The 25,375-nt window shown below is 36.8% G+C and overlaps 1 protein-coding gene across 1 annotated transcript in view; it reads right to left on the reverse strand.

Annotated features, from left to right (window-relative positions):
• LOC144251243 (broad substrate specificity ATP-binding cassette transporter ABCG2-like) overlaps positions 1-25,375 on the reverse strand; it is a 106,907-nt gene that overhangs the window by 21,879 nt on the left and 59,653 nt on the right. Inside the window, 4 exon segments of the mRNA XM_077794269.1 lie at positions 1,799-1,842; positions 2,420-2,572; positions 3,575-3,689; positions 4,196-4,255. Of these exon segments, the coding sequence (XP_077650395.1) occupies positions 1,799-1,842; positions 2,420-2,572; positions 3,575-3,689; positions 4,196-4,255 (372 nt within the window).

Below are 25,375 nucleotides of genomic sequence, written 5' to 3' on the forward strand. Positions count from 1 at the left end.
TTTTAAGTATATTTAGGTTTAAGATAGTCTATTAGAACATGAAAAGTCATTGCCCTGACATAGTGAAATTGTAGCCTAAAATGGGAGAGAAAGATAGGAGAGGAAAAGGGGAAAACTTTATGGTGATTTATTAGACTTCTAACAACTTCCCACACTGTTTTCACCAAAAGTCCCCAAGTGGACTTACCAAAAATAGGAACATTTAGAGCCAGGAAATGTTCACTATCTCCCATACCACACTGACACCTTTTCAGTTTCTACAAGGTTTTCCAGACTGACATTGTCCATGCCCTAACTGAATGCAGAATTTCTGCTTTACCTTTTCAGACTTAAAATAAGACAGGTTACTCAACAGGGCAATGGGCTCACACATTTGAATGAGTCAATGTCATTCTATGTGTGAGTAGAGAAGGAAGGTTTTAGGTAGGCAGAAAGTTAGAAGCAATTATGAAATTCAGAGTTCCCAAAGAGTCTTTTAACAGGATTCAAACAAGGGTGCTATTGACAATTGAACTATAAAAGACATATGGACACAATTTGGAAAATGAGTCCAAATTAACATGAACTCCATATAGATGATGATGTAAATACATTACTCATTGTGTTAGTTGATAATGGCATTAAAACAAGGAAGGTAATGTTCTGGTTTGTTTGAGATGCATAACAAGTACTCAGAGGTAAAATATTATATATATATATTATATAATATATTTCTATAAAATACTTCAGTAAGAAATATCTATAGTAACTAAGGAAGAAGATATTAACAACTGAGAAATCTAAGGGAATATAATTAGGAATTTACTCTTCTATTAATGATTCAACAATCACATTATAGTAACGAGACTATCTTTTCTGTTTTTTTAATTAACTTTTTAAAATTTTTATATGACAGCAGAATGCATTACAATTCTTCTTAAACATATAGAGCACAATTTTTCATATATCTGGTTGTATACAAAGTATATTCACACCAATTTGTGTCTTTATACATGTACTTTGGATAATAATGTTTATCACATTCCACCATCATTTCTAACCCCATTCCCCCTTCCTTCCCCTCCCACCCCTCTGCCCTATCTGAATTTTGTCTATCCCTCCCATGCTTCCCCTCCCTACCCCATTATGAATCAGCCTCCTTATATCATATAAAACATTTGGCTTTTGTTTTGAGGGGATTGGATAACTTCACTTAGCATTATCTTCTCTAACTCTATCCATTTACCTGCAAATGCCAAAAGTAAAAAAAAAAAAAAAATTGAACTATGGAATTCAATTAGAATTTTTGAATATAGGCAGTCAGTGACTACCTCTGCATATTTTTCCAGCAAACATAAGCAAGAAATTTAAGGCTACGAGTGCTTAATGTTAAAGAATAGAGTAGAATCCCACAGAAGAAACTCAAAAGTCAAGTCAATAAACAGATGACAAGCAAAGACAACTCAATCACTAAGTACACAAAAAATAAATGGTAAATAGGGTCGTCCCAGGGTTATTCTTCCATAACAAATATATTTCACATGCAAGAATATCCACAATAATACAGGAAGCATCAGCCAATAGAACCCCAACTTTCATTGCTTCTAAGTCGGGGAGTTCTTAAGGAGGTGAACCATTTACAGTCTAAGTAGCGCATTATCACACACAGCTTCAAATGTCTGCTCAGCAATCCCTGCCTATAGACTGTTCAACTGTTCAATAGTGTTAAGTTGATGCATTCCACTCAATTTTTCTCTCTGATGCCTAAGTAGGCATTAACTGTCACACTTCACTCTTTGTCACACTTTCACAACTGTACCTCTCAAACCTAAAGAAGCCTGGAATATAGATCTGGAAATAGGACTGGCAAAGGAAAGGAAAGAAAGGAGAGAGTGAGGTAGGGATAAGAGAAAAACTGACAAAGAAAGGCTCCAAAAATTCTTGGTGACTATATGAATTAAAAGTAAATTATATTTTGACAAAATACAACTTTGAAAGAAAAATTAAACATACAAAGCAATAATCCTTGGATTCTTGTCATTTACTGATTCCAGAAATTCACCTCAAAAAAGTCATGGAACAAAGGCCCCAGGAGGAAGAGAAAGAAAACAGCAGTTAATAGCAGGAAGAGAAACAGGAAGAAGAAGGGTTAGTTCAAACACATCAAATGAGCCATGACTTAACAATGAGGGTGGAAAGGGTCCTGTGAGGAACACTCCCCACACCAGACCACACTCCATTCCTAGGATACAACCATTATTAAGAGTATTTTTCCACTTAATTCCCACCTTCATAGTATGTAAGTAGTCATTGTTCTCATCATTACAGAAAGCAGCCACTTTTGACCCCACACATTTTGGGGAACACACAATTAGGTCATAGCATCTACACAGGAGGTCATCTTTCATGGTTATGATACTATCAGGTTTTTTCACACTACCTTGGAATTTGCTACTTTATCCAGGTCTAAATCTTCAATGACTTTGTTGATCCTTTTATTTTTTTCATGATTTGTCATAGCCATTGGAAGCCAAAGAGCCACTGAGAACTGTAAGTTTTCTCTCACTGTCAGGGTGCCCATCACAATATCATCCTAAATGCAATTTTTTTTAATTTTTGAAATCAGGAATCAACATTTTCCCTTTACCAAAAAATGTTTTATTTTTACTTTCCATTAGGAAATTGCCAAATATATTCAAAAATAGACAGAATAATATAATAAACTCCACATCTTCAAAATTGAATTTCAGTAATTATAAATGCATGATCAGTGTTGTCTCATCTATAATTTGAAGAAAATTCCAGACATCATAGTACATAGTTCTATATGTATATAAAACGTAACCACAATATGATTATCATACCTAAAATTTGTTAGTGATAATATTTAATATCATTAGATTTCCATTCAGTTTTCCCTATTTCATACTTGTTTCTTTACTCTGTAATGATTTTATATGCTTAATCATAAATCTGCTCCAGGCTGGACTGACTTCTCTCTGGGACTTTTTTTCACTAATTTTCTAAGTTGAGTGTAATTTTCCCTGTACATGTGTCTTCTTCTGTCTCATTTTAATTTCCTCAGTCATATTTCAGTATATGTAACTTAATCCATGATCTATAAAAATAACATAACCAAGGTAAAGTTCAAGATAATAGTAAACTTTCAACTATACCAATTGCAGTGACCCACATAAAGATAGCTGCAGAGTCCAAGGAAGTCATTTTCATCCTCAAGCTGCAAGCCAGGTTTGAGCCCAGGTAATCATGCCCACTACAGCCAGGTTGCTTTGTACAAGGATTTGCAAACACATCTTCTAGGGAAAGAAAAAAAAATGCTAGAAGGGTAAAAAGGACAACTGTGGACACTTGTAAATTATACACAAGCCAGAATTGATAACATTGTCCAACAGGGTCATTTTCCAAGTCCTCATTGTTTTTTCGTTTAACTGTTGAGATGGAAGATTATGAAAGCTGGTGGAATGAATATTGGTTATGTGAGCATGACACATAAACAACTAGAAGCATAATAAGCTGTAAGTAAAGAGTATGCTCATACAGATGAAACAAAAAAGGCAAATCTACGAATTCTTACCTGAACCACATAATCCAAATTACATTTGAAATTATCAGATTGAGGTGCTCCATTGATCAAAACATCTCCAGATAATCCAGATGCATCTCTCCTTGCAGCTAAGATATTTAGCAACCTATAAAAGGACATATACAATACAGATTTCTCTCCTCCATTATAGGCCATATCTCTCATATTCTACTAAACTTAGAAAATTTACTACTCCAGAAATCTGAGGTTTAACTAAAATTATTTATATGTGCATGTGTATGTTTAAATTATCATCATCTTTTTGTTGTTGTTGTTGTTACAAGAAAACCCAAAGGTATATAAGCAAAGCCATGTTGGCTGATCCAGCACAGTCTTCCCAAATGAGTTTCTAGCTGTCTGAATTTGGTGGATCCAGCTCAGGCAATGTACTTCTTTACCAAAATAAAGAATTCTAGTCTTCAATTATTCTTTCAGCTCCATCCTCCCACTTTTATCATTATTCCCTTTCTCCCCTCTCCATTAACTTCTAATATGGCCAACATCACCATATCAATTGTTTAGTTATGCCCTAGTAAACTTTAAAAAGTCATCTTTAAAAATCACACAACAACTACACAGAAGTGGTTGAGACATATTTTCTGTTATACTCACAAAGATTTCCCTTGACTTTGGTGTGCCAGAATAGCATTGAGACCAGGTTTCATGATTCCACTGTAAACACAAAAGCGTGATGATTTATCGTTCTACTTTAGATGCAGTACTATTTATTTAGACTCTGCAATGATACACTCAAGGAAGACTGAAAAAATTGCAGACAGAAAACAAGCACCAAATCAAAGAAAAAAGACTTATTGGTTAACAGAAGTCTAGTCTATGAAGGATGTTATTATTAGTCAATATTTAGAAGAAAGATGGATCAGGTCCCTCTAAATTCCTTTCAATTATTCTTTAAACCATGATCCTTTTTGGACAACTATTCCATTTATAATAACCTCAAAAATAAAATAAAGTACTGGGAATTAAATTAACCAAGGAGGGGAAAGACCTCTACAATGATAACTACACGATGTTGAATAAAGAAACCCAAGAACTTAGAAAATAGAAAGACATCCCATATTCTTGGATAGGCAGAATTAATATTGTCCAAATGGCTATACTACCAAATGCAATAGACATGTTCAATGTGTGTAGGTACCTGCATACATACACTCCCTAGGTCTGTCCATTTAGAAGGCACAGGAGCAATGACACCTGAATAGCAATGAGTGTTCAAATCACCCAGATCATGTTTTCTCAATACCATTCTCCAAAAATAAACACTGGAGGATTCCAGGACTGGGAAGGCAAGTATACAATAAATTTGAAACTTCTTGCTATGCCAAAGAATTAAGAGTGGTGGGATGAGTTAAAAAAAAATAACCTATCTTGAAAAATTTCCTACTGACTAAATCAGCAGCAATAGGAGTATGAAGATAAATAATACTAATGAAGCATTACAATTGGGTGTTATTATATAGAATACAAATCCATACTAGACACTGTGGTGCACTATTGTAATCCAAAGACTCCTTATGCAGATGCAGGAGGATTGCAAGTTCGAAGCCAGCCTGGAAAATTTAGCAAGATACTGTCTCAAATCAAAATATAAAAGGACTGGGGAAGTAGCTTAGTGGTATAGTAACTCTTAGTTTAGTCCCCAGTAAAGGAAATTTTAAAAAAAATACAATCCATGAGTCTATACAGTAACCAAAAGGAGAAATGATGAATAAAGATTTTTCCTATAATTGAAATGCAAATTATGAGACAATGAAAATATGAACTCAACCTTTATCAACAATCAGTGGTTGCTGATCCACACAGGAGTCACCACAGTGGAATGAAACTCAAGTTTAATAAACAACAAGATTCTGGAGTAACATCAGAGTATCACCATTCATATTAATCAAGTACAAAGAGGAAAATGGTGATCTGATGGTGAAGTTTGACGGACAGCAAAATAACCAGGTGATCAGTTTTAACATCACCTGCAGTGGGATGGGACTAGAAAGTACCAGGATGGACAAGACTGCAGAGACACAATGTGGTGGTTAGTCACTTATGTGAGGAACACAGTGAAGAGTGATCCTCAGGACCTCTCCTGCCTTCACTCTGAGGATACATCATTTCTTGGTTGCTTCCAGAAAACAATTGAGTAATCATACAGGACAGGAATCATCTTTCTAGAAAGTAGTATTAAAAGTACTAGGGATAAAGGTGTATCATGTGGATAGTGTGCTCTCAAGTGATTCACAAAAAACAGTAGTAACAATGGACACAAATGAGACACAGTGATGGGAGCTAACAGTGCAGTGTGGACAGTTAAGAAATCTGGTGAAAGGGTTATGCACATGCAGGTTTACATCTCAAATTATTTCAAAATAGATAACTAAACCAATCTCTCAAACAGGGTGAAGAATTTTCCTCACAATTATATTGTATTTGAAAATTAATTGCATTTGAATATTGAATTTTCACTTAATATCATAATATCTAGTTATTTCAGCCCTTTGGATCTCCTCACACCCAAATTCTCAAAGATTCATATAGAATAAAAGACTAATGAACCACAACTACTATGAACACAATGAACTACAACTACTATAGTCACTAACAAGAAGTCAGGAGCAATCACCTTAATTATTAGATTTGTAGAACTTCTCTAGGGATGATAGATTATTGTAGTGTTTTTCTTCCTAGGTATGAAGCTCATCCCATGGAAAATCAATGTTTAAGAGATGGTTTTATTCAGGGTTCAAGAAATGAAGAAGGGGAATATTTACTCATAAATCAGTTTCTCGACTTTAGAGGTTACAAATATAGGATACAAATAATGAGGAAGGAGGACAGGTTACTAAAAATGAGGAATATCCATATATTTTCTGAGAATAGGAAAGATCTTCAACAAACTCAAATCCCACCTCTTTTCACTCTTTTTATGAAGCCCCCAGGGAAAGTCATTGTTAGAGATCAAGGCCATCTATGGAGCCAAAATTCCTCTCGATGTCTTTGGTCACTTGTTCTTTGTGATCATCCTGGAAAGATTTCAGAGGAGTTGCTCAGAGTAGCTCAGGCATGAGTTTATTAGAAGAGACAGGAAAAAAAGGAGACAATGGATCTTCTCAAAGAAGAGAGGGAAGGTGCAGCCCTCCTGACCTCTAGTTTTATTGGGGATCCAGGGAAGTTTCTAGAGTCACACCAGGTCCACCTCTTGACTTCTCACTGATAGAAGGATTGCATTAGACTATCAAGTTACCACTGCAAATGGTCTTTTGCCATGAGGGGACATTTTAATAATATAACAATATGTTAAAAATCCAAAGCAACTCTGAGTCACTTTGGCCCATTTTTGACCAGTTTTAATTAGAACTGTTCTTACAAATTTTATTGATAGTGTGCTTTGCTTTTAATTTTTCTGCCTCTTTTTTTAAAGAAGTATCATTTAAGATCACATTTTCTTGTTTAAATTTATTTGTTCTTTTTATATAAATATAACAAAGAATGTACTTTGGCATATCATACATACAGGGACTATAACTTATTCTAATTAGTATCCTATTCTTGAGGTTGAACATGATGTGGAGTTACCGTGATTGTGTATTCAAATAAAAGGCTAAGAAAGTATGTCTCATTAATTCTATTGTCCTTGATATTTCCCTCCCTACTCCCTTCCCTTCATTTTCCATTGTCTAATCAATGGATTTCTATTCTTCCCTTCCCTGTTCTCCCTTGTTTTGGATTAACATCCACATATTAGAGAGAATGTTTGGCCTTGGGTTTGGGGAGACTGGCTTATTTAACTTAGTATGATATTCTCCAGTTCCATCCATTTACCTGCAAATGCCAAAATTTCATTCTTCTTTATTGCTGTGTAATATTCCATTATTCTGTCTCATTGAGTCCTGGAATCTACCATGTATAAATGTCACAAAATCCCTCCTTCAGAGAACTTGTGTTCTTTTTAGTAACAGGAAGGAGTCTTTGGCCCTGCATTTCTCCAGCAGATAAAATGTTGTTTACTGATGAATCTTAGGCCAGACAGAGCTTCAGGTAAATTGCTTTTAAAAAGAAAGCACATGGGGGTTAGCACAGTTTATAGAATTGCCCCCTGAACCCCATGTTTCCACCACTCACATCTGTTGTCCATCTTCATCACCCTTTCTCTTTTCCTTTCCCAAGGTTGGCCTCATCAATCTGGCACTGTAACAACATGACCAACAGCCTAGAGGGGTGATTGGTGATTAAAAATTTGTAGAATCAGGAGATCCAAGGGGAAAACAAGAGGAATAGGCTAAGATCAAGCTGAGTGCTTGAGATAGAATTTACCAGAAGCTTTACATCACTGGATCTAAAACCTAGTCCGTCTAAAACAGAGAGCTCCTGAATTTCACATGAGAAAAAAACTCACACAGGCTGAAGATAGATGTCAAGATAATTAAAACTGACATAGTCTCTGGTTAAACACAGCCTAGTTATACTTATATCACTTACCTATCTTTTCTATAAATGTTAACCTCTTTTGGCACCAGCAGAAAAGCAATATAGCTACTTCTCCACAGTTTGATCAAAGTGCATAAAATGCATTTTTTCTTTTTACATCACTTGCCTTTTATAAAAGAGTAAGCAGCCTAATCTGGTCTGCAAGGATTATGTGTGTCTCATTATGTATGTACGACTAGAATTGCTAGTATCAATAACATCACTGCTCTTATGACTAAAATAAATATGGATTTAAATTTTAACTGAGTTCATTTATCACTGTGTATTCAGTCAGCAGATACTGAAATTAAAACTAAAATAGAGGTAGTATCCCAAATGTTTTGGATATTAAGGGGTATATTGAGCATGCAAAAAGCATGGGAGACAAAAACTATTGCCTAAAACCTTTATTTTTGGAATGAGGATGGAGACTCACAGACTTGCCCCAATATGACAGAGAAGGAGTAGATATCATAATTCATTTGAGAATATTTTAAACATCTCAAGAACAGGATGTTTTTTATATCTTCCCTTCACATACAGGCAATTATTAGTCAGGATGAAGTTTAATCAAGCTACTAAGTTAATAAAATGTTCTGGGCTTCTTACCAGTGACAAATAAACAGCTCATGTGTACACTGATTGTTTTGTAAACACTTACAAGTCATCATTTGAGATAAGCTGGGAACTTTTAAAAATTCCAAAGTGCTAGCAAATTGATCTCTTTACCCTTAAAAGGCTGAATCCAAATTGCCAACTACAATCAGGTCCTATATAGTGGATAAAATTTAAGGTAATACCAGCCAGACAGAGCTTCAGGTAAATTGCCTTCAAAAAGAAAGCACGTGGGGGTCAACACAGTTTATAGAATTGCCCCCTGACCCCCATGTTTCTACCACTCACATATGTTATCCGTGATCATCACTCTTTCTCTTTTCCTTTCCCAAGGATGGCCTCACCAATCTGGCACTGTGACAAGATGACCAACAGCAGAGAGGGGTGATATACTTAGTAGTCACAAATCTATTACACACAAATGTCACAGGGCAAGTCTGAAAGAAGAGGTTTTGGTGGCAAAAGCCGATGCAATGTGAACAGCAAATCGAATAAAGGTAATACTGGATTACAACCCATATAACAAAATAAACACCCATGAGTCAATACTAATATAAATTTGAATAAAAGAAGGAAAGGGGAAATTTTTCCTTACAGGAAAATATAAAATTGTAGAAGAAATGAACCATTTTTAAAAAACCCATCCTGAGATTGACATAATATCATTTACAACATGTTCCAAAAGTAGATGCCAAAATTCATCAGTGGAAGTTTGAGAACAAACAGGATATTTACATAACACAAGTTTTTCTCCCAAGATATGTCTTCATTACAAGGGGAATATGATGACTCCTGGCAAACATCACCTCCACCAAGGCTGACATCATTAGCAATGAGAGGCACCAACATCACACACCCCTGATATGATGCCTGGGAAGGCCATTCACTGCTGTGGTGTTTCTCAGAAGGCAGGACCTCGAGGTGATCATGAGAAAACATCAAACAAATAAAATGTGGTGAATTCTACCCATACACTAATTGGCATCTTCAACAGTATCAAGATCTTAGGGGAAAAAAAGCTGAAAAATTATTATAGGGAGGAGAAAACTAGATCTATAGCAGTGAACTATAATGTGAAAAACTGGATTGGATCCTGAAGGCAAAAAGGATAGTATAAAGACAATAAATCTTGGAATAAAGTATGTAACTAATGTATTACAAATAATTTAATTAGTAATATGAGTCTAATTAATAATACTATAGTAGTCTGCAATGGATATTTATTAGTTTTGATGATTGTACTCTAATTATGCAAGATGTTATGGAGATTTTCCACTTTTTTAAACTTTTCATTAAGTCAAAAATTATTTCAAAATTAAATAAACTCGGCCACATAGTGAGGCTCTGAGTAACTTAATGAGACTCTGTTTTTAAAAAAGGAAATAAAATGGTTGACCCAGCTATCCCTCTCCTTGGTCTCTACCCCCAAAGTCTTTAAAAACATCATGCTATAGGGACACAGTTACATCAATGTTTATAGCAGCACAATTCACAATAGCTAAATATGGAACCAACTTAGATGCCCTTCAACAGATGAATGGATGAAAAAATATGTGGCTTATATACACAATGGAATATTACTCAGCAATAAAAGAGAATAAAATCATGGCATTTGCAGGTAAATGGATAGAGTTAGAGAAGTAATGCTAAGTGAAGTTAGTCAATTCCAAAAAAAACAAATGCTGAATATTTTCTTTGGTATAAGAGGATGATTTACAGTGGGATAGGGAGAAAAAGCATTGGAGGAATAGACAAACTCTAGATAGGGTAGAGGGGTTGGAGGGGAAGGGATGGGGCATGGAGTTATTAATGATGGTGGAATGTGATAATTATTATTATCCAAAGTACAGGTATGCAGACACGAATTGGTGTGAATATACTGGGCATACAACCAGAGATGTGAAAAATTGTGCTCTATATGTGTAATAAGAATTGTAATGCATTCTGCTGTCATACATAAATTTTTTTAAAGTAAATAAAATGGGCTGGGTATGTGGCTCAGTGATTAGCTTTCCTGAGTTCAATCTCTGGTACCACCTCCTTAATAAAATAAAATTAAATATAAAACAAGCAACATTTTTTAATATTTGTATTAGAAGTGTAGTATTGGACTTAATCTACCATCATTGTTCCTGAAGTTTTCCTTATCAAAATCTATACAGCCCAATCAAAGCTTATTCTATGAAACATTGTTTTGTGAAGAATGGCATAGAAAAAATTTCCCTTCCTGGTTAATATGGCATATTTATAACTAACTTATATTCAAATGACATGAACAACAAGATTCCTCTAGAAATCAGGCTTGTGAAGATGTCTCTGGCACACTGAGAAAAGACACAGAGCAGGAAGCTTATAGTTTCCTACTCCTTGTTGGCCTTCAACATGAGCTGCTCTATGAACAACTAGGAGAGATATAAACTCACTACCAGGTTAGGTGAAGGGAAGAAGAGAAGGAAGGAAGAAAATAAAAGAGGGTTATAGGAACAAGGTGAGACACGGAGGAATAAAGACATAGAGATGGACAGACAAACATGGTGCACATTAACAAAGTTCAGTAGTATTTTGTTACCAATGAACTCTCACCTTCCTTATCTATTAATACTGCACCATAATACCTACCTGGAAAAGCTTTGCCCAAGCTCTATGTGTGTGTGGGAGAGAGGGGGTACACACACACATGCACACACGCAATGTAGGGACACAACCAGGGCAACGTATATACTGAGCATGTGTTCTACCACTGAGCTCTGCCTTTATCTCCTCACTTGTCCCAGTTTTGAGTGACCCTAGGAATTCTCAAATTCCTCCTATACATATGTGATGACTAAAACTCCTACCTGGAAGCTAAGAGTGAACATGAGAATGATTATAAATGACAAATGCACACAGTAGCATTCGGTTGCTCATTAATGGCCACTTCCTTCTATTATGCAAAAGACTTAAAGAATTTTTTTGAAAAAATTTCCACATTTTTATTGGTACATTATAGTAATACATAATGGTGGGGTTTTGTTTTGTATCCATACATGAAAACAATATAACAATATTATTTGGCCAATATAATATCTAAAGATCTTAAGCCATCTCAAACTCATGGAAAGGGTGAGGTAAAGTATGTTTTCTTCTTCCTTCTCAGTATTCTGCCATCCCTTCTCCCCACCCTAAAGTACAAGCAAGGTGGGCATGATTGAGGTAGTGCTATTGGAAAAGGGAAGCAGAAGGAATTGACCTCTAGCTGAAGATAAGATAAGTTTGGGTACCTCTCAGACTGTCTTCCTATATTTCCTCATTTTTTTTTTCTACTGGGAATTGAAACCAAGGACTCACAACTGCTAGGCTCTCCCACCATTTGTTTTTATTTTGAGACAGAGTCTTACTAAATTGCTCAGGCTGTCCTTGAATTTGAAATCAGGCTGCTTCTATCTTGAATAGCTAGGATTACCAGTATGCACACCAGGCCTGAGTAGTCCTTTCTCTTTCTTTGTAAGTCACTCACTTCCAATGGACCCAGAGGGAGATTCACAGCCTTATAAACTTTCTAGACACTTCTGGCATTAACTTTTGAAGACATCTTGTGTGTGTCACATGGGAACATAAAGTAGACTGAGTAACTATAATGGGAACATCCTTGGTGCTATCCTATAATGAATAAAACACTGAATGATCTAAGTGAGCTTCTTAAGACAGTTTATTGTAGTTGCAATTTTTCTTGTCCTAAGTGTTGTTACCAGAATCCTAAATCTGACAACTGACTGACTTTGTGTCCCAACCAATCAGGTCTGGGTGCTTGCCTCAAAAACCAAACAGAAAAAGTAATGGTGAAAAGCAGGTATTAGACAGGAATTCAGGGACACCAAGATTATGGAGGCAGGGTATAAGAAAAATGCCACTGGAGGACAATACAGGGATATGAGGCATCTTGTCCCTATTTATAAGTACAATTATCATGCCATCTCCCACCATGGATGTCTTATGGCCATGAAAACTTATGTCACAGGATTGGTCTTCTAAAACAACCAATGGGAGTAAGGTGGACAGTACTCTAATTAGGTTTTCTAAAGTAATATTGAACACTATTCTAATCAGGGCTTATAAAATAACCAATAGAAGCAAATGGGGTAAGGAAAACAATGCCCCACAGCTCAGTATGTAAGACACTAATTTTTACTCACTTGGGTCTTGAGCTTCCCTCTTTTGCTGTGCCCACTCCACTCTACCTTACAGAGTGCCATTTCCACCTTCACCTCAATAAATCTGTGCTTTGCCTGCTACTCCTGTGTGTGTTGCTCAGTTCTTTGTTCAGGACATGAAGAACTTGGACCCCAACTGGACTACACTGTTTAAAGTTATACCTCAATCAGTATAGCTATACCAGGAAACAAAGAGACCGCATTTCAGCATTGTCTTTGGGTGTATTAACTATGAGCCTTCAGATCACATCTATACAAAGGGGGACCAGGAGTCCTGAGAAAGCTGTGGTCTGGGGGATCATTATGTCAGAATTTATCAGGGGGAGGTCTTTTGTCAGATTAGAAAATTAGGGGATGCTTATTTATACTTTTAGAAATTTAGAACCTGAATATTTGCCTTATTTTTTCTGTATTATTTCTGTTTTTTAGTACTGATATAAATGTGCATTGTAATAGGCTGGTTAATTTTTAAAGTTAGTTATTAAAACTCAATATTCACAATTCACAGAAAAATTGCAAACAGGAGCTGAATAACTCTTCAGCAAATCATCCAAACTTGTGGACAAACTTTGTGTCTTGGGAATAAGTAAAAGACAGAATACATTTGTCAATACTTTTCAAATAATGTTAACAAATTTCTCTTCCATCCATAGTAATGCCCATGCTCAGTAAGGTTTTGTCCATCCAATATCAACCCTATGTTTGGACACAGGTAAGGTTTTACCTGAACCAAGACACACCTAACACATGACAAGACCCAGAGTCAGTTGCACCACCACATCATTTTCTGAAAAGGCATCCCACAAACCTTTAATTGTCAGTTTGTATTTCATGCTTACTTTCAACTGAAACTGGCAGGGGTTACAAATGTAACAAGGACCCAGACTTAACTGGAACCTACAAATACCCCAAGGGTAACTAAACATAGGATTTTTAAAAAATGGATTCTCTCCCTCCTTTTTTCATCTTTCTCCTTTGTTCTGAGTCAACTTGGATTCTAGGACCAACATGTCTGATGGATAAACATCTTGTAGAGAATAAGAACTGCCACCCAGGCAACAGCAACTTTACTGTCTCCAACAAGACTCCACTCAATCAGTCCTGACCTAATGATCATTCAGGCCACATTTGGATCAAGACAGATGAACTATGCTTTTTTATGATCTACTTGTCTATAGATCCTAGAAGTTCTTGTCAGTACCCTGAAGACAATGCTAGAGACACTGGTCCCCTTTGTCTTTATCATACAGCTGCACTGATTAACGTTCCTTTCCTGCTTTTAATCATTAATTTTTCCATTTGATTTTGGGGGCAAGTAATCAGACTTCATTTGTTGAGACTCCCAGAGTTGAAGCTCTGCTCTAGGACTCTAGCAATACAAACTCACTCATCTCATTCTAGCTGTGTGCTATTGTCTCACAAAAAGGGCACATAATATCCATCTTCCTTTCCTGCCACACAAATTTGCTCACTTGACTTAATAGTGGTTCAGTTAACCTGTAAGGGTAAAATTTCTAAGCTGATTAAGGGTAAAATTTCTAAGCTGATTCTAAACTGCAAAGCCTGAGTTAAAGTGTAAAAGACCGGGCATTGTAAAGTTTCCAAGCTGCAGGGCCTGAGTTAAAAAGTGAAAGACTAGGTATTGTTAAACTTCCTCTGTTACCCCCAGAACCTGTAATCCCTGTAGCTGTTAGGACAATATTGGAACTGCCCAGTAAATATTTCCACCATTTCCACTGGTTGTCTAATAACCTGGGACTCTGTGTAGTTTGTCATGTAGTTATGTAGGCCCTAAAACCAATCAGTTTGAATATGTACCCCGCTTAGAAGTGACCAATCACCCCTGCCCAGCCTGTTCCTGCCAATAAATGTACTAATCATGTCTCAGAGTTGTTGTTCAATTTTCCCACGCCTCATGATGATTTGTTCTGATGTATGCAAAGCCCCCAGCCCTCCCCCAAAAGTGTACTTAAGCTCTGCTTGACCTCTGCTCTGGGCTCTGGGCTGCTCTATCTTCCTGAGTGAGCCTTGAGCCTCAGCATACTGAATCAATAAATCCCCTTTTGCCAATTGTATGAAGCCAGTCTCTTGTGTGGTCTCTTCCTCCGACACTTCGCTGGACCCTTACAAACCAAGAGCTTAGGTCTCAGGATGGGTGTGCTCAGAAACAGATCATCAACAGTCTTTAAATAAACTTTCAAAGGAGTAAGCTGGACCTTCCAAACAGACCCAAAGAAGTAGTTTCTTGTCAGCAATGATGTCAAGCATCTGTGTTGTGCAATTCCTCAAGGGCTTTCCCCAAATATCATTGGCTCCCTTCCAGGCCCATGAAAAAACACACCCCCTTAAGACTGAAAGAGTAGGAGCTATGAGAGGGGAAATGAGACAGTCAGACCCAACCCCAGCCCTCCACCCCAGCTAGAGGAAAGGCTCTCCCAGGACCTTAACTTACAGCCTGTCTGCCATTAAATGTATGATGTGTGTTCTTCCCTGCTGCTCACCCTCTCAAGCAATCTTATGGAACTCAAAACCCAAATACATCATTAAAGCCTGGATGCCTTCTCCTAATATCTCTGAGGATAAACTAGATAAAGAATGAAACTGTTAGGGAATCTCTGCAAAGGGTAAAGGCAAATTCCCAGGGCCTTTAACTTGTTACTGTACATGATTTGTACTTTCCCCATCTTTGTGTTCTCTTAACAACTGCCAGGACTCCTCCTATCACAAGGCAAGGATTTCTTACAAGATAGCACCAATACAAGGAGCAAACATGCTCCTGGGCTCCAAACTGACAGTCTACTAGTCCAGGCAGAAGTGTTTGCATACAAAAACAGCACTCATGCTTTGAAAATGTACACCCAACAGATGAAAATTCCTGCACTCTAGCCCATGCCTACAACAGGTACATGTGAAAAAGAACCAGTCCCTGTCTTTTTTCAAGCAACCAGCCAACCTAACAGGGTCAGAGCTGGGCCTCCTTTCTGGCCACAAAAGAAGTCCAGTACAGCTTCCCATGTATCACTAGATTGACTTTCGTTTTGCCAACAAAGACAGAAATTCCTGTCTTACAATCCCTTAGTGGTGTCCTGCGGGGCTGCCCTTCCGTCCTGAGTTCTGGGGACATGTGCAGTCTGTGGACCCAGGAACACAGCCAACAGCTGCAGCAGAGACCCTTCCAGATCAAGGACCAGATGACTCCACCAGGGCCCTGACCTGGGGGCCAGACACTCACCGCAAGAAGCTGCCTGGGAAGTTGAGAAGCTTCGCCATTCAGGACTGCAGGGGGCTAGGAAGCAGCGTGGAGGCTGCAAGGAGGCCGCTGGACAGGCATGGATGCGGCTTTGCCACATGGGGCACGGGTCCCAGGCCAGGGCACGGGTCGCCTCTCTCTGTTTTGCCAAGGGACAGAAAGAGGAAGGCACAGAACCCCCTGCCAGTCAGCAATAAACATCCAGGAACCTGACAGCCAGATTCAAGAAGAGTGCCCAACCCAAAACTTTTTTTTTCTTTTTTTCTTTTTCTTTTCTCTCCACCTCCCCTTTTCCCTCCCCCTCCTCCTACTGCCTCCCCCTCCTTCTCTCTCCTTCCCCTCCTCCTCTCTCCTCCTCCTCCTCCTCCTCCTTCTCCTCCCTTTTACAAACAGAAAATGGGTATATGATTAAAATAGAGATGGACACAGAGTGTGTCTATGTTGTAATGGAGGATAAGACCCAAGGATGCCAGGATAGGGCCACCTTGTTTCATATAATTTGCTTTATATAGCAGATAGTGAACAACTAAGAAATAACTCATTTGAGCTTGGTGTGGTGGTGCAGGCCAGTAATCCCAGCTACTGAGGAGGCTTTCAAATTTGCCTTTCAAATATGAGGTGAGCCAGGACAAGTTAGGAGACCCTATCTGATAATATGAAATAAAATGAAATGGGCTGTAACTCAGTAATAGAATGGTTTCCTAGTATGTGCCAGGACCTGGGTTCAATCCTTCGCAGTGCTAAATAAACAAAAATAATTCATTTGGTTATCAGATTAACAGATAGCTACATCCAGTGAATACATTGAGAAAAACAAATACTGATGTTGGTAATTAACTTGGAGAGTCAGATAATACAGCAGCAGATATAACAATAGTCTCTGCTTCATAGGCTGAAATGTTAAATGTGCTGTGGATTGAACCCAGGGACTTACTAATACACTAACTCTATTACTGAGATACAGCCACATCCTGTGAGGATTCAAATAACTTTCTTCATTTTTTTGTTGATTCTGCAGTCTTTCCTCCGTCCCTCACATAGGTCCTCACCAAAGTCACTGAGGATCTCTTCATTCCCAAATTCTCTGGGCTTTTTTCAGCTTCTCTGGCATTTGATCCCATGCCATTTGATAGTCAAGAAATTTTCCTTTTTGGATTCTCTCTCACTCTTCCTGGGTTTCTCCTTGCCATATTCACTTTCTTAATTTTCTTTCTTAAATTTGTTTAGACAATGTATTTTCCATGACTAGGTCCTTAGCTTTCTCTTAGATGATCTTTCCAATAGGAAAGCTTCAACTAGTACTGGTATGTGATGACTCCCAAGTTTTCACCTCTTTCATGAGCTGGACACCTTGTGCCAGATTCTACCTGACATCCTGATGGGATGTCTCACAGGCATCTTATCCCTAATAGTCCTAAACCTGTCTCATCATCCCCCCCATCCAAACATGACTCAGTCACAATCTCTACCTGAATGAATGTTACCATCACCTGCCTGAACACCTTATCTCAAACCTGAGTGGCATCTGAGAAGTCTTCCCTTATCCTTCTTAAAATATCCTTCTACTTCCTTATCACTTCTCACTTCTGAGAGGTCTTCTGTTATATGGTATTCTTATTAGTAGTTAAGCCCTCATCTTCTCTTTCCTGAGTTACTCTTTTTTTTTTCACTAATTTGATTGTTTAGGAACAATTAGTTGTGAATGTATTCAGGCTTGGCCCTTAAGTGTAGTGGGTGATATGAAAGAAATGGAGGGGCATAATGCCTTCTTCCTTTGACTTCCCTTTCTTCACATTTTCTCAGCAATTGTAATACACACACTTGATTCTGTAACAACATTTCCTGGCCAAGCAAGGAAAAGAAACATATTCTATTTCTCAGTAAATTCAGACAAAAAAATGGTAATAAACTAGGGTATCCCTTCAAAGGGAGACTTTGGGGGAGACTGAAGCCGGTCTATACGATCTTTAAGTTGAGATGTCACTGATGTTTATGCTCAATATAGGTCATGATCATTTTACCATGTCATACTGAAAATGTCACCACTGTATGGACAGGTTGGCATATATAACCAGGAATCTGATTTTACTGGCAGTAGTAGTAGATCAGATTAGTTCAGCAATAAATATGTGAAACCTTTTGAAGGAAAAAAAAGAGAAAGAATATGACTGGGGAAGAGGGTTCCCCTATAGGGAAAAGGCTTTGAAACCTGAAGCAAGAATGGGAACCATTCAGAGGAGGATAGAACTGCAGGAATGAATGTTCTAAGGCAGAAATACCTTCAGAATATTCCAGAAGTTGAGTGAAGCCAGTTATTGGACAGTGCGAGCAGATGAAAATGGAAAGGTGATGGGGGCTAGATCCTGTAAGTCCTGTGAACTTTGATAAGGGGCTTTATGATGGGAAGCTGGGGTTTAAGTATGGTGTGATACAATTTATTAAAATGTTAAGACTCTGAAAACCATGGGAACCACAGTTTGGATGGGAGCCATTCCCCTTTGTAGTTCAGCATCCTCATGTGTGTCTCCAGCACTACTGCTTCTGACAGCTGATTAATGCAGGTTGTTCTTCCAGCTGACATGCTGTAGTCACCTCACCTTGAAGAGGAAACCTAGATAACAGACTAGAATTTCACTATATGGTCTTTGTTTACTTCTTCAGAACTGCTAACCCCAATAAATGCTTGGTACTTCAACCTCATCAATTTTGATCCTCAAAAAGGTCTCCAGGCATACTACTACATTCCTGTTTGTTTGTTTAGTTCCTATTGATAAAGAAAAAAATATTCAGCAATACGTTTTAAGACCCCATAAGGTACACTTTACTCAGGACCATGGTGATATGTATGGGGACAGTGCAACAGGATCTTACAGTGGACAGAGAGACTGGGCTGGACTCTGAATGCAGCATGAGCATTCAGAGAATGGGAAATTATAGTCAAGAATTAAGGTGGAATCAGTGGATGGAAAGTTACTAAGAGGAAACATCAGGGGTATTAGCCAGGGGGATTCTGGCTAATCCTACCTGACAGGATTCTTGTTGAAGATAGACCAGAGTGATCAAACATCACCTGAGTGATGTCACTCAGGTAAGGAATCTGAACAAACAGTCATCTTAATAAAGTGACTTAGCCAAGTTCTTTGTTAAAGCTGGACTTTACAAGGAAGTGCACAGATGGGCCTAAGAGCAGCTTCAGGAGGCTGACTACAGTAAAGAATCTTTGTCACCTGTCATTCTTAAAGATCAGTTCAGGACCAGATCCAGGGAGAAGCTTTATTGCTGTGTAAATGAAGCAGCCCCTTCTGAGGTTTGCTGATGTTCTGGGCATGTTATGCATCCTCAGGCGGGATTGTCATACTGGTCCATGCACCCATCACCTTCACAGGGAGGGAGGAAAGGACTCCATCATGCACATGGCAGTGTTGGCACATGGAGCTTCTCACTTATGGTTGGCAACATTGCCCCTTTCCCTCTTGTTCACCAGTATTTATCTTTCACTGGTGCACAGAGCTTTCCTTGAGGTTAATGACAAGTAAATCAATTCCAGGCTAATAATTATTTGGTTTATATATGTCACTTCTATTTTTTGTAATCTCTTCAAATATATGTTCTTTTTTACTTTCTTTCTATTTTTTTTTCTGGTACTGAAGATTGGACATGCTAGGCAAATGCTCTATCAATTGAGTAACATTCCCAGCCCCATCTCCCCTTTTTTTGATACAGGTCTCATAAAGTTTCTCAGGCTGACTCAAACTTGCAATACCCTGCCTCAGTCTCCTGAATAGCTGGCTTACAGGTGTGAACCATTATGCCCAATCCATATGCCCTTATTTCATCTCTATGATAGCATTGTAAGAATACAGTGTGATATAGAACTAGCAAAGTATTTAGGTTCCCTATGAAAGTGGCAGCTTCATGTTGTGGCATTTGGCCTGGAATCTGGGACCAAAGAAGACCTCTTGGTTCTACTCTCTTTATATCTGATATGGTTATATTTTTTATGGCACTTTGATATCGTCTTTGAAAATAAATAAATTTGTTAAGTAGCTTAACTATTTTATGTTATGCTTGTTTATCCTTCTGTTAATTAGTTTTCAGAATTAATGGCTTATGAAATGTTGCCTGTGTTTAGATTGTTCATGATTTGTTTCTTGTTTACTCTTAGGGGGAGAGATTTCTTACATTGTTTTAGAGCTTGGAGCAATATATGTTTATTTTATAAGAATTCTGGAGCTAGAAGTCCAAAATCAAAGTGTGGGAGGGCTGTGCTAACTCTGAAAATGTGGGGATCTTTCCTTGCTTCTTCTAATCTCTGGTGGTTGCAGAAGCTCTGGCCCTCCTTGGTGTAGCTATATTATTCTAATCCTCTGTCCTCACGTGGTGTCCTTACTCTGTCTCTCTGTCTATAAGGACACATAAATGACAAGTCCTTTATAAGGACACCTGCCCCATTAATTTTTCATTTTACATATTTGCTGATGGGACAACATAGAGGGAGAAGGAAAGGAAAAGGGGAAACACTGGTGTAAATATAGGCCAAATTACATTATTATATTGCATGTATTTATGAATATATGATGACAAATCGTTATGTAAGGCTGTAATGTACCAACAAAAATTTATGGGAACAATTTGAACAAAAATAATATTTTAGTACAACTATATTTCTGTTGTGAACTTTGCTAAAACGTGGAAGAGAAAAGGCCTCAAAACCATAGAATGTATGCAGCTACTTTGCTAGAATTTCTATGAAGAGTTAAGATAAATGTTAGGTATTATATTTTTCTTATCATTTTCTCATAATTAATGTCTATGAGAATAGCTGTGTAGCTTCATTTTCATATTATTTTAGCTCTCTAAATTAACTGAGAAAACCAACAGAGTTCAATTATAAGATAAAATGGTGTCTATAAACAAAAACATTGGAAGAAACCTTAAAAATGTCACTTTTTCAAAATCTTGTTTAATATAAAAAGTACTCCATTTATTTTCTTTCCCATGTGTCTCAATTAATTTGCAACTGAATTTAATTTTATACTAATAAAATAGAACCGATTTACTTTTTAATATGTAATAAAAGTTTTAATTCAGCAAATATTAATTGTAAGCAAGATTTTAAAGAAGTTTCATAAGCCATTATAAAACTAAAGTTGTGGTTTTACACTGTTTAAAAAATATAATTCTCTTCTGAGAAGTGTCTGTTCAGTTCTTTGGCCCATTTATTGGTTGGGTTATTTGTTTTTTTTATGATAAGGTTTTTGAATGTTTTATGTATCCTAGAGATTAGTGCTTTATTTGATGTGCTTGTGGTAAAGATTTGCTCCCATTCTGTAACCTCACAGATTGTTTATTTTGCTGAGAAGAAGCTTATTAATTTGAATCCATTCCTTTATTGATTCCTGGTTTTAATTCTTGTTGTATTAGAAAGTTGGGGACTAATCCAACATGATGGAGATTTGGGCCTGCTTTTTCTTCCATTAGATGCAAGGTCTCTGGCTTAATTCCTAAATCCTTTATCCACTTTGAGGTGAAAAGACACTTCTCAGAAGATATACAATCAATCAACAAACATAGGAGAAAATGTCCAACATCTTTAGCAATAAGAGAAATGCAAATCAAACTACTCTAAGATTTCATCTCACTCCAGTCAGAATGGCAGCTATCAAGAATACAAACAATAAGTGTTGGTGAGGATGTGGGGGAAAAGGCGCACTCATGCATTGCTCGTGGGACTGCAAATTGGTACAGCCAATCTGGAAAGCAGTGTGGAGATTCCTTGGAAAACTTGGAATGGACCCACCACTTGACCCAGCTATCCCACTCCTCGGTTTATACCCAAAGGGATTAAAAACAGCATACTACAGGGACACAGCCATGTCAATGTTTATAGCAGCTCAATTCACAATAGCTAAATGCCCTTCAGTAGATGAATGGATAGGGAAACTTTGATATATACACACATAATGGAACATTATTCAGCATCAAAAGAGAATGAAATCATGGTATTTGCAGGTAAATGGATGAAGTTAGAGAATATAATGCTAAGTGAAACAAGCCAATTCCAAAAAAACAAAGGCCAAATGTTTTCTTTGATATGAGGATACTGACTGATAAGGGAGATGAGGAGGATGGAGCGTGGGAGCAATGGAGGAACTTTAGATAGGGCAAAGGGGAGGGAGGGAAAAGGAGTGGGTATGGGGGTAGGAATGATGGTGGAATGAGTTAAATATCATTACTCTAAGTACATGTATGAAGGCAAGAATGGTAGTGAAAATACTTTGTGTACAATCAGTGACTTGAAAAATCGTGCTCTATATGTGTAATATGAAATGAATTGCATTCTGTGATTATGTACAACAGATAAGAATAAATAAATAATTTAATAAAAAGATAAGCAAAACAATATAGTTCTCAAATACTGCTGATCTTTTATTCAAAACTAGACTTTATTATCCATTTGAAGTTTAATTTAATTAAAAGGAGTCTATAGTTTGAAAGTTCATGCATTATCAGTAAATATCAGCCAAATTTTGAGTTACCAGGTATTTTTCCAATAGGAGAGTGTGTCCCCCAATTTACATGGGGAAATTTATTTCTCAATAAAAGATAAAACCATTATTTTTCAATAATGTTCAGTAATGTGACATTTAGAAAGTGAACATGACAAATAGGATACAGTGTTTTTTTCTTAAATTATTTATTTTGAGGTTGGGATTGTGGCTCAGTGGTAGAGTGCTCATCTAGCTTCTGCAAGGCCCTGGGTTCGATCCTCAGTACCACATAAAAATAAATACATAACATATAGGTATTGTGTTCAACTACAACTAAAAAAATCAAAAATTTTTAAAAATTTATTTATTTACTTATTTATTTGTCCTAATTGTACAGTTTGTATTATCAACTCACTTCATATTATATCATGAATCTACCATGGCATCCTGATTTTTGTTCATGGCTATAGAACATTAATATATATTAAATAAATATGATGTCTAGATATAAAATAATGATAAGCTTTAAACTTATGATTCATATGAAATTACTGAAAAATATCAATGTCATCCCTGGCATTGGATATTTAAATGGTTCCAGATTTCATTATTATATATAATGCTATCAATAATAAACATCAATATTTCTTTTATATTTTTGGCTATTCAAATTGAAGAGGCAAATAACAGGGACTGATATTACCAGATAATAAAAACTGACTTAGAATTTCTTTACACAATTCTTTATAAATATGTGTGGAAATTTACTAATTAGGTCAGTAAGTGTCAACTCATGGTTTAGATGCCACTTGCCAAACAATTTTCCAAAATGTTTATACCCATTCATAAAGGAAAAAAAAATCACATGGTTCCTATCTGCCCACCTGCAAATATAGCAGACGTTTAGAAAATTATTTATTTGTGTTTTAATTTAAATAAAATATTATACATGAATAGGAATAAATTTCAGAACCTCTGCCTCACAAAATACAGAATTCCCTAAAACCTCTTCCAGAATTTAAAAAGAAAGGGACATATTTAAAATTTTAAGGCAGGGATTTCTTTTTAGTGAATAAAAATTTTCCAGAGAATAAAACACAATCAATAGTTTTTTTAAAAAATCACAGTCCACCACCGATATCTAAAAGGGGGAAAGAAACTTCTCTAAATAAAAAGAATATTTTTCATCAGTGAATATGCCAAAATGGCATCAAATTTACAATTCCTTAAGGTTTTGGATTTTTACATGCAAATAATTTATATTTTTGTCTTTTATGAACTGTTGATTCTACTGACTCTAGAAAATATTTAATACTTTTGGGGAAAAGGTAGACCTAAGGTGTGATTAAAACACTAACTTTTATCACAAAAATCTCTGTGAAGACAAGGGAAATTTTCATTGAAATCGTGCTATTAGCCACTTGAGCCATAGTTCACCCAGAGGATGGAAAAATTGACTGTATAGCTCCTTTCACTATGAAACTGCCAAAGAGAGCAATCACTGGATATCTGTTCACCCAAGAAAATGGAAGGATCATGGCAAGAGCTGTCTTGAAAATAAAGCTCCCTGGCAGAGCGTCACTGAGTTCAATCTCCAGTATCACCAAAAATAAAAGAATATAAAACTACAAAGACAATTATAAAACAAAAGGGAGATGAAGACAGTAGTATATATTCTTATTAAATTCATATTTTAAAAGTAGAAATGGATTAAAAATGTGGCATATATAAACAATGGAATATTATTCAGCAATAAAAGAGAATAAAATCATAGCATTTGCAGGTAAATGAATGGAGTAGGAGAGGATAATGATAAGTGAAGTCAGCCAATCCCCAAAAACTAATGCTGAATGTTTTCTCTGATATAAGGTGGCTGACTCATAGTGGGGTAGGAAAGGAAAGCATGGGGGTAATAGATGAACTCTAGATAGGGCAGAGGTGTGGGAGGGGAAGAGAGGGGGTAGGAGATTAGCAAGGATGGCGGAATGTGATGGACATCATTGTCCAAAGTACATGTATGAAGACATGAATTGGTGTGAACATACTTTATATAGAGAGATATGAAAAATTGTGCTCTATATGTGTAATAAGAATTGTAATGCATTCCACTGTCATCTATTTAAAAAATAAAGTTAATTTTTAAAAAGTGTAGGTATTGTACTTTTGACTGTTTTGCTTGTTCTGGTTCGCCTAGTGTGAGAGTAAGGTATACGTGTACGTAATGTGGAAGCATGTACACAATGAGGAAGGCACAGGTAGAACAGTATAAAACAGAGGAAAAATTTATTCACCTTGACATTCACATAATAACCAGGAAACTACATTATAAGTTTTGAGATGAAGGCTTAGTCAAATCATAAGAAGAAAAAATTTTTTCTTTAAATTTAAATATAAAAATACAAATCTTTGTCTTCAGACACATGTTGCAACAACATGACAGGCAGCATAGATGGGCTAAATGATATAACAGGATGACCAGTAACTAGGGATCTCTGCTCACTAGCCCCCAAATTGCTTGATTCCTATAAGTATTTTGCTTTTAGGAAGGGTAGCTGGATGGACTATGACCTCCTGAACTGCAGCCTGGAACAGTGAAACAATGATGGTAGAAAAGTGGTGAAATCTGAACAGTGTGCAGTTGAATCAACAGCAATGTCTTGATGTTAATTCTTAGTCTGACACTGTGACTTGTTTTATAGGAACATATAAAATATTAACACTAAATGAATCTGGGCATGGGCACATGAGAACTTCCTACACTATCTTTTCA

Source organism: Urocitellus parryii, assembly GCF_045843805.1.
Source record: "Urocitellus parryii isolate mUroPar1 chromosome 10 unlocalized genomic scaffold, mUroPar1.hap1 SUPER_10_unloc_3, whole genome shotgun sequence".
Classification (NCBI taxonomy): Eukaryota; Metazoa; Chordata; class Mammalia; order Rodentia; family Sciuridae; genus Urocitellus; species Urocitellus parryii.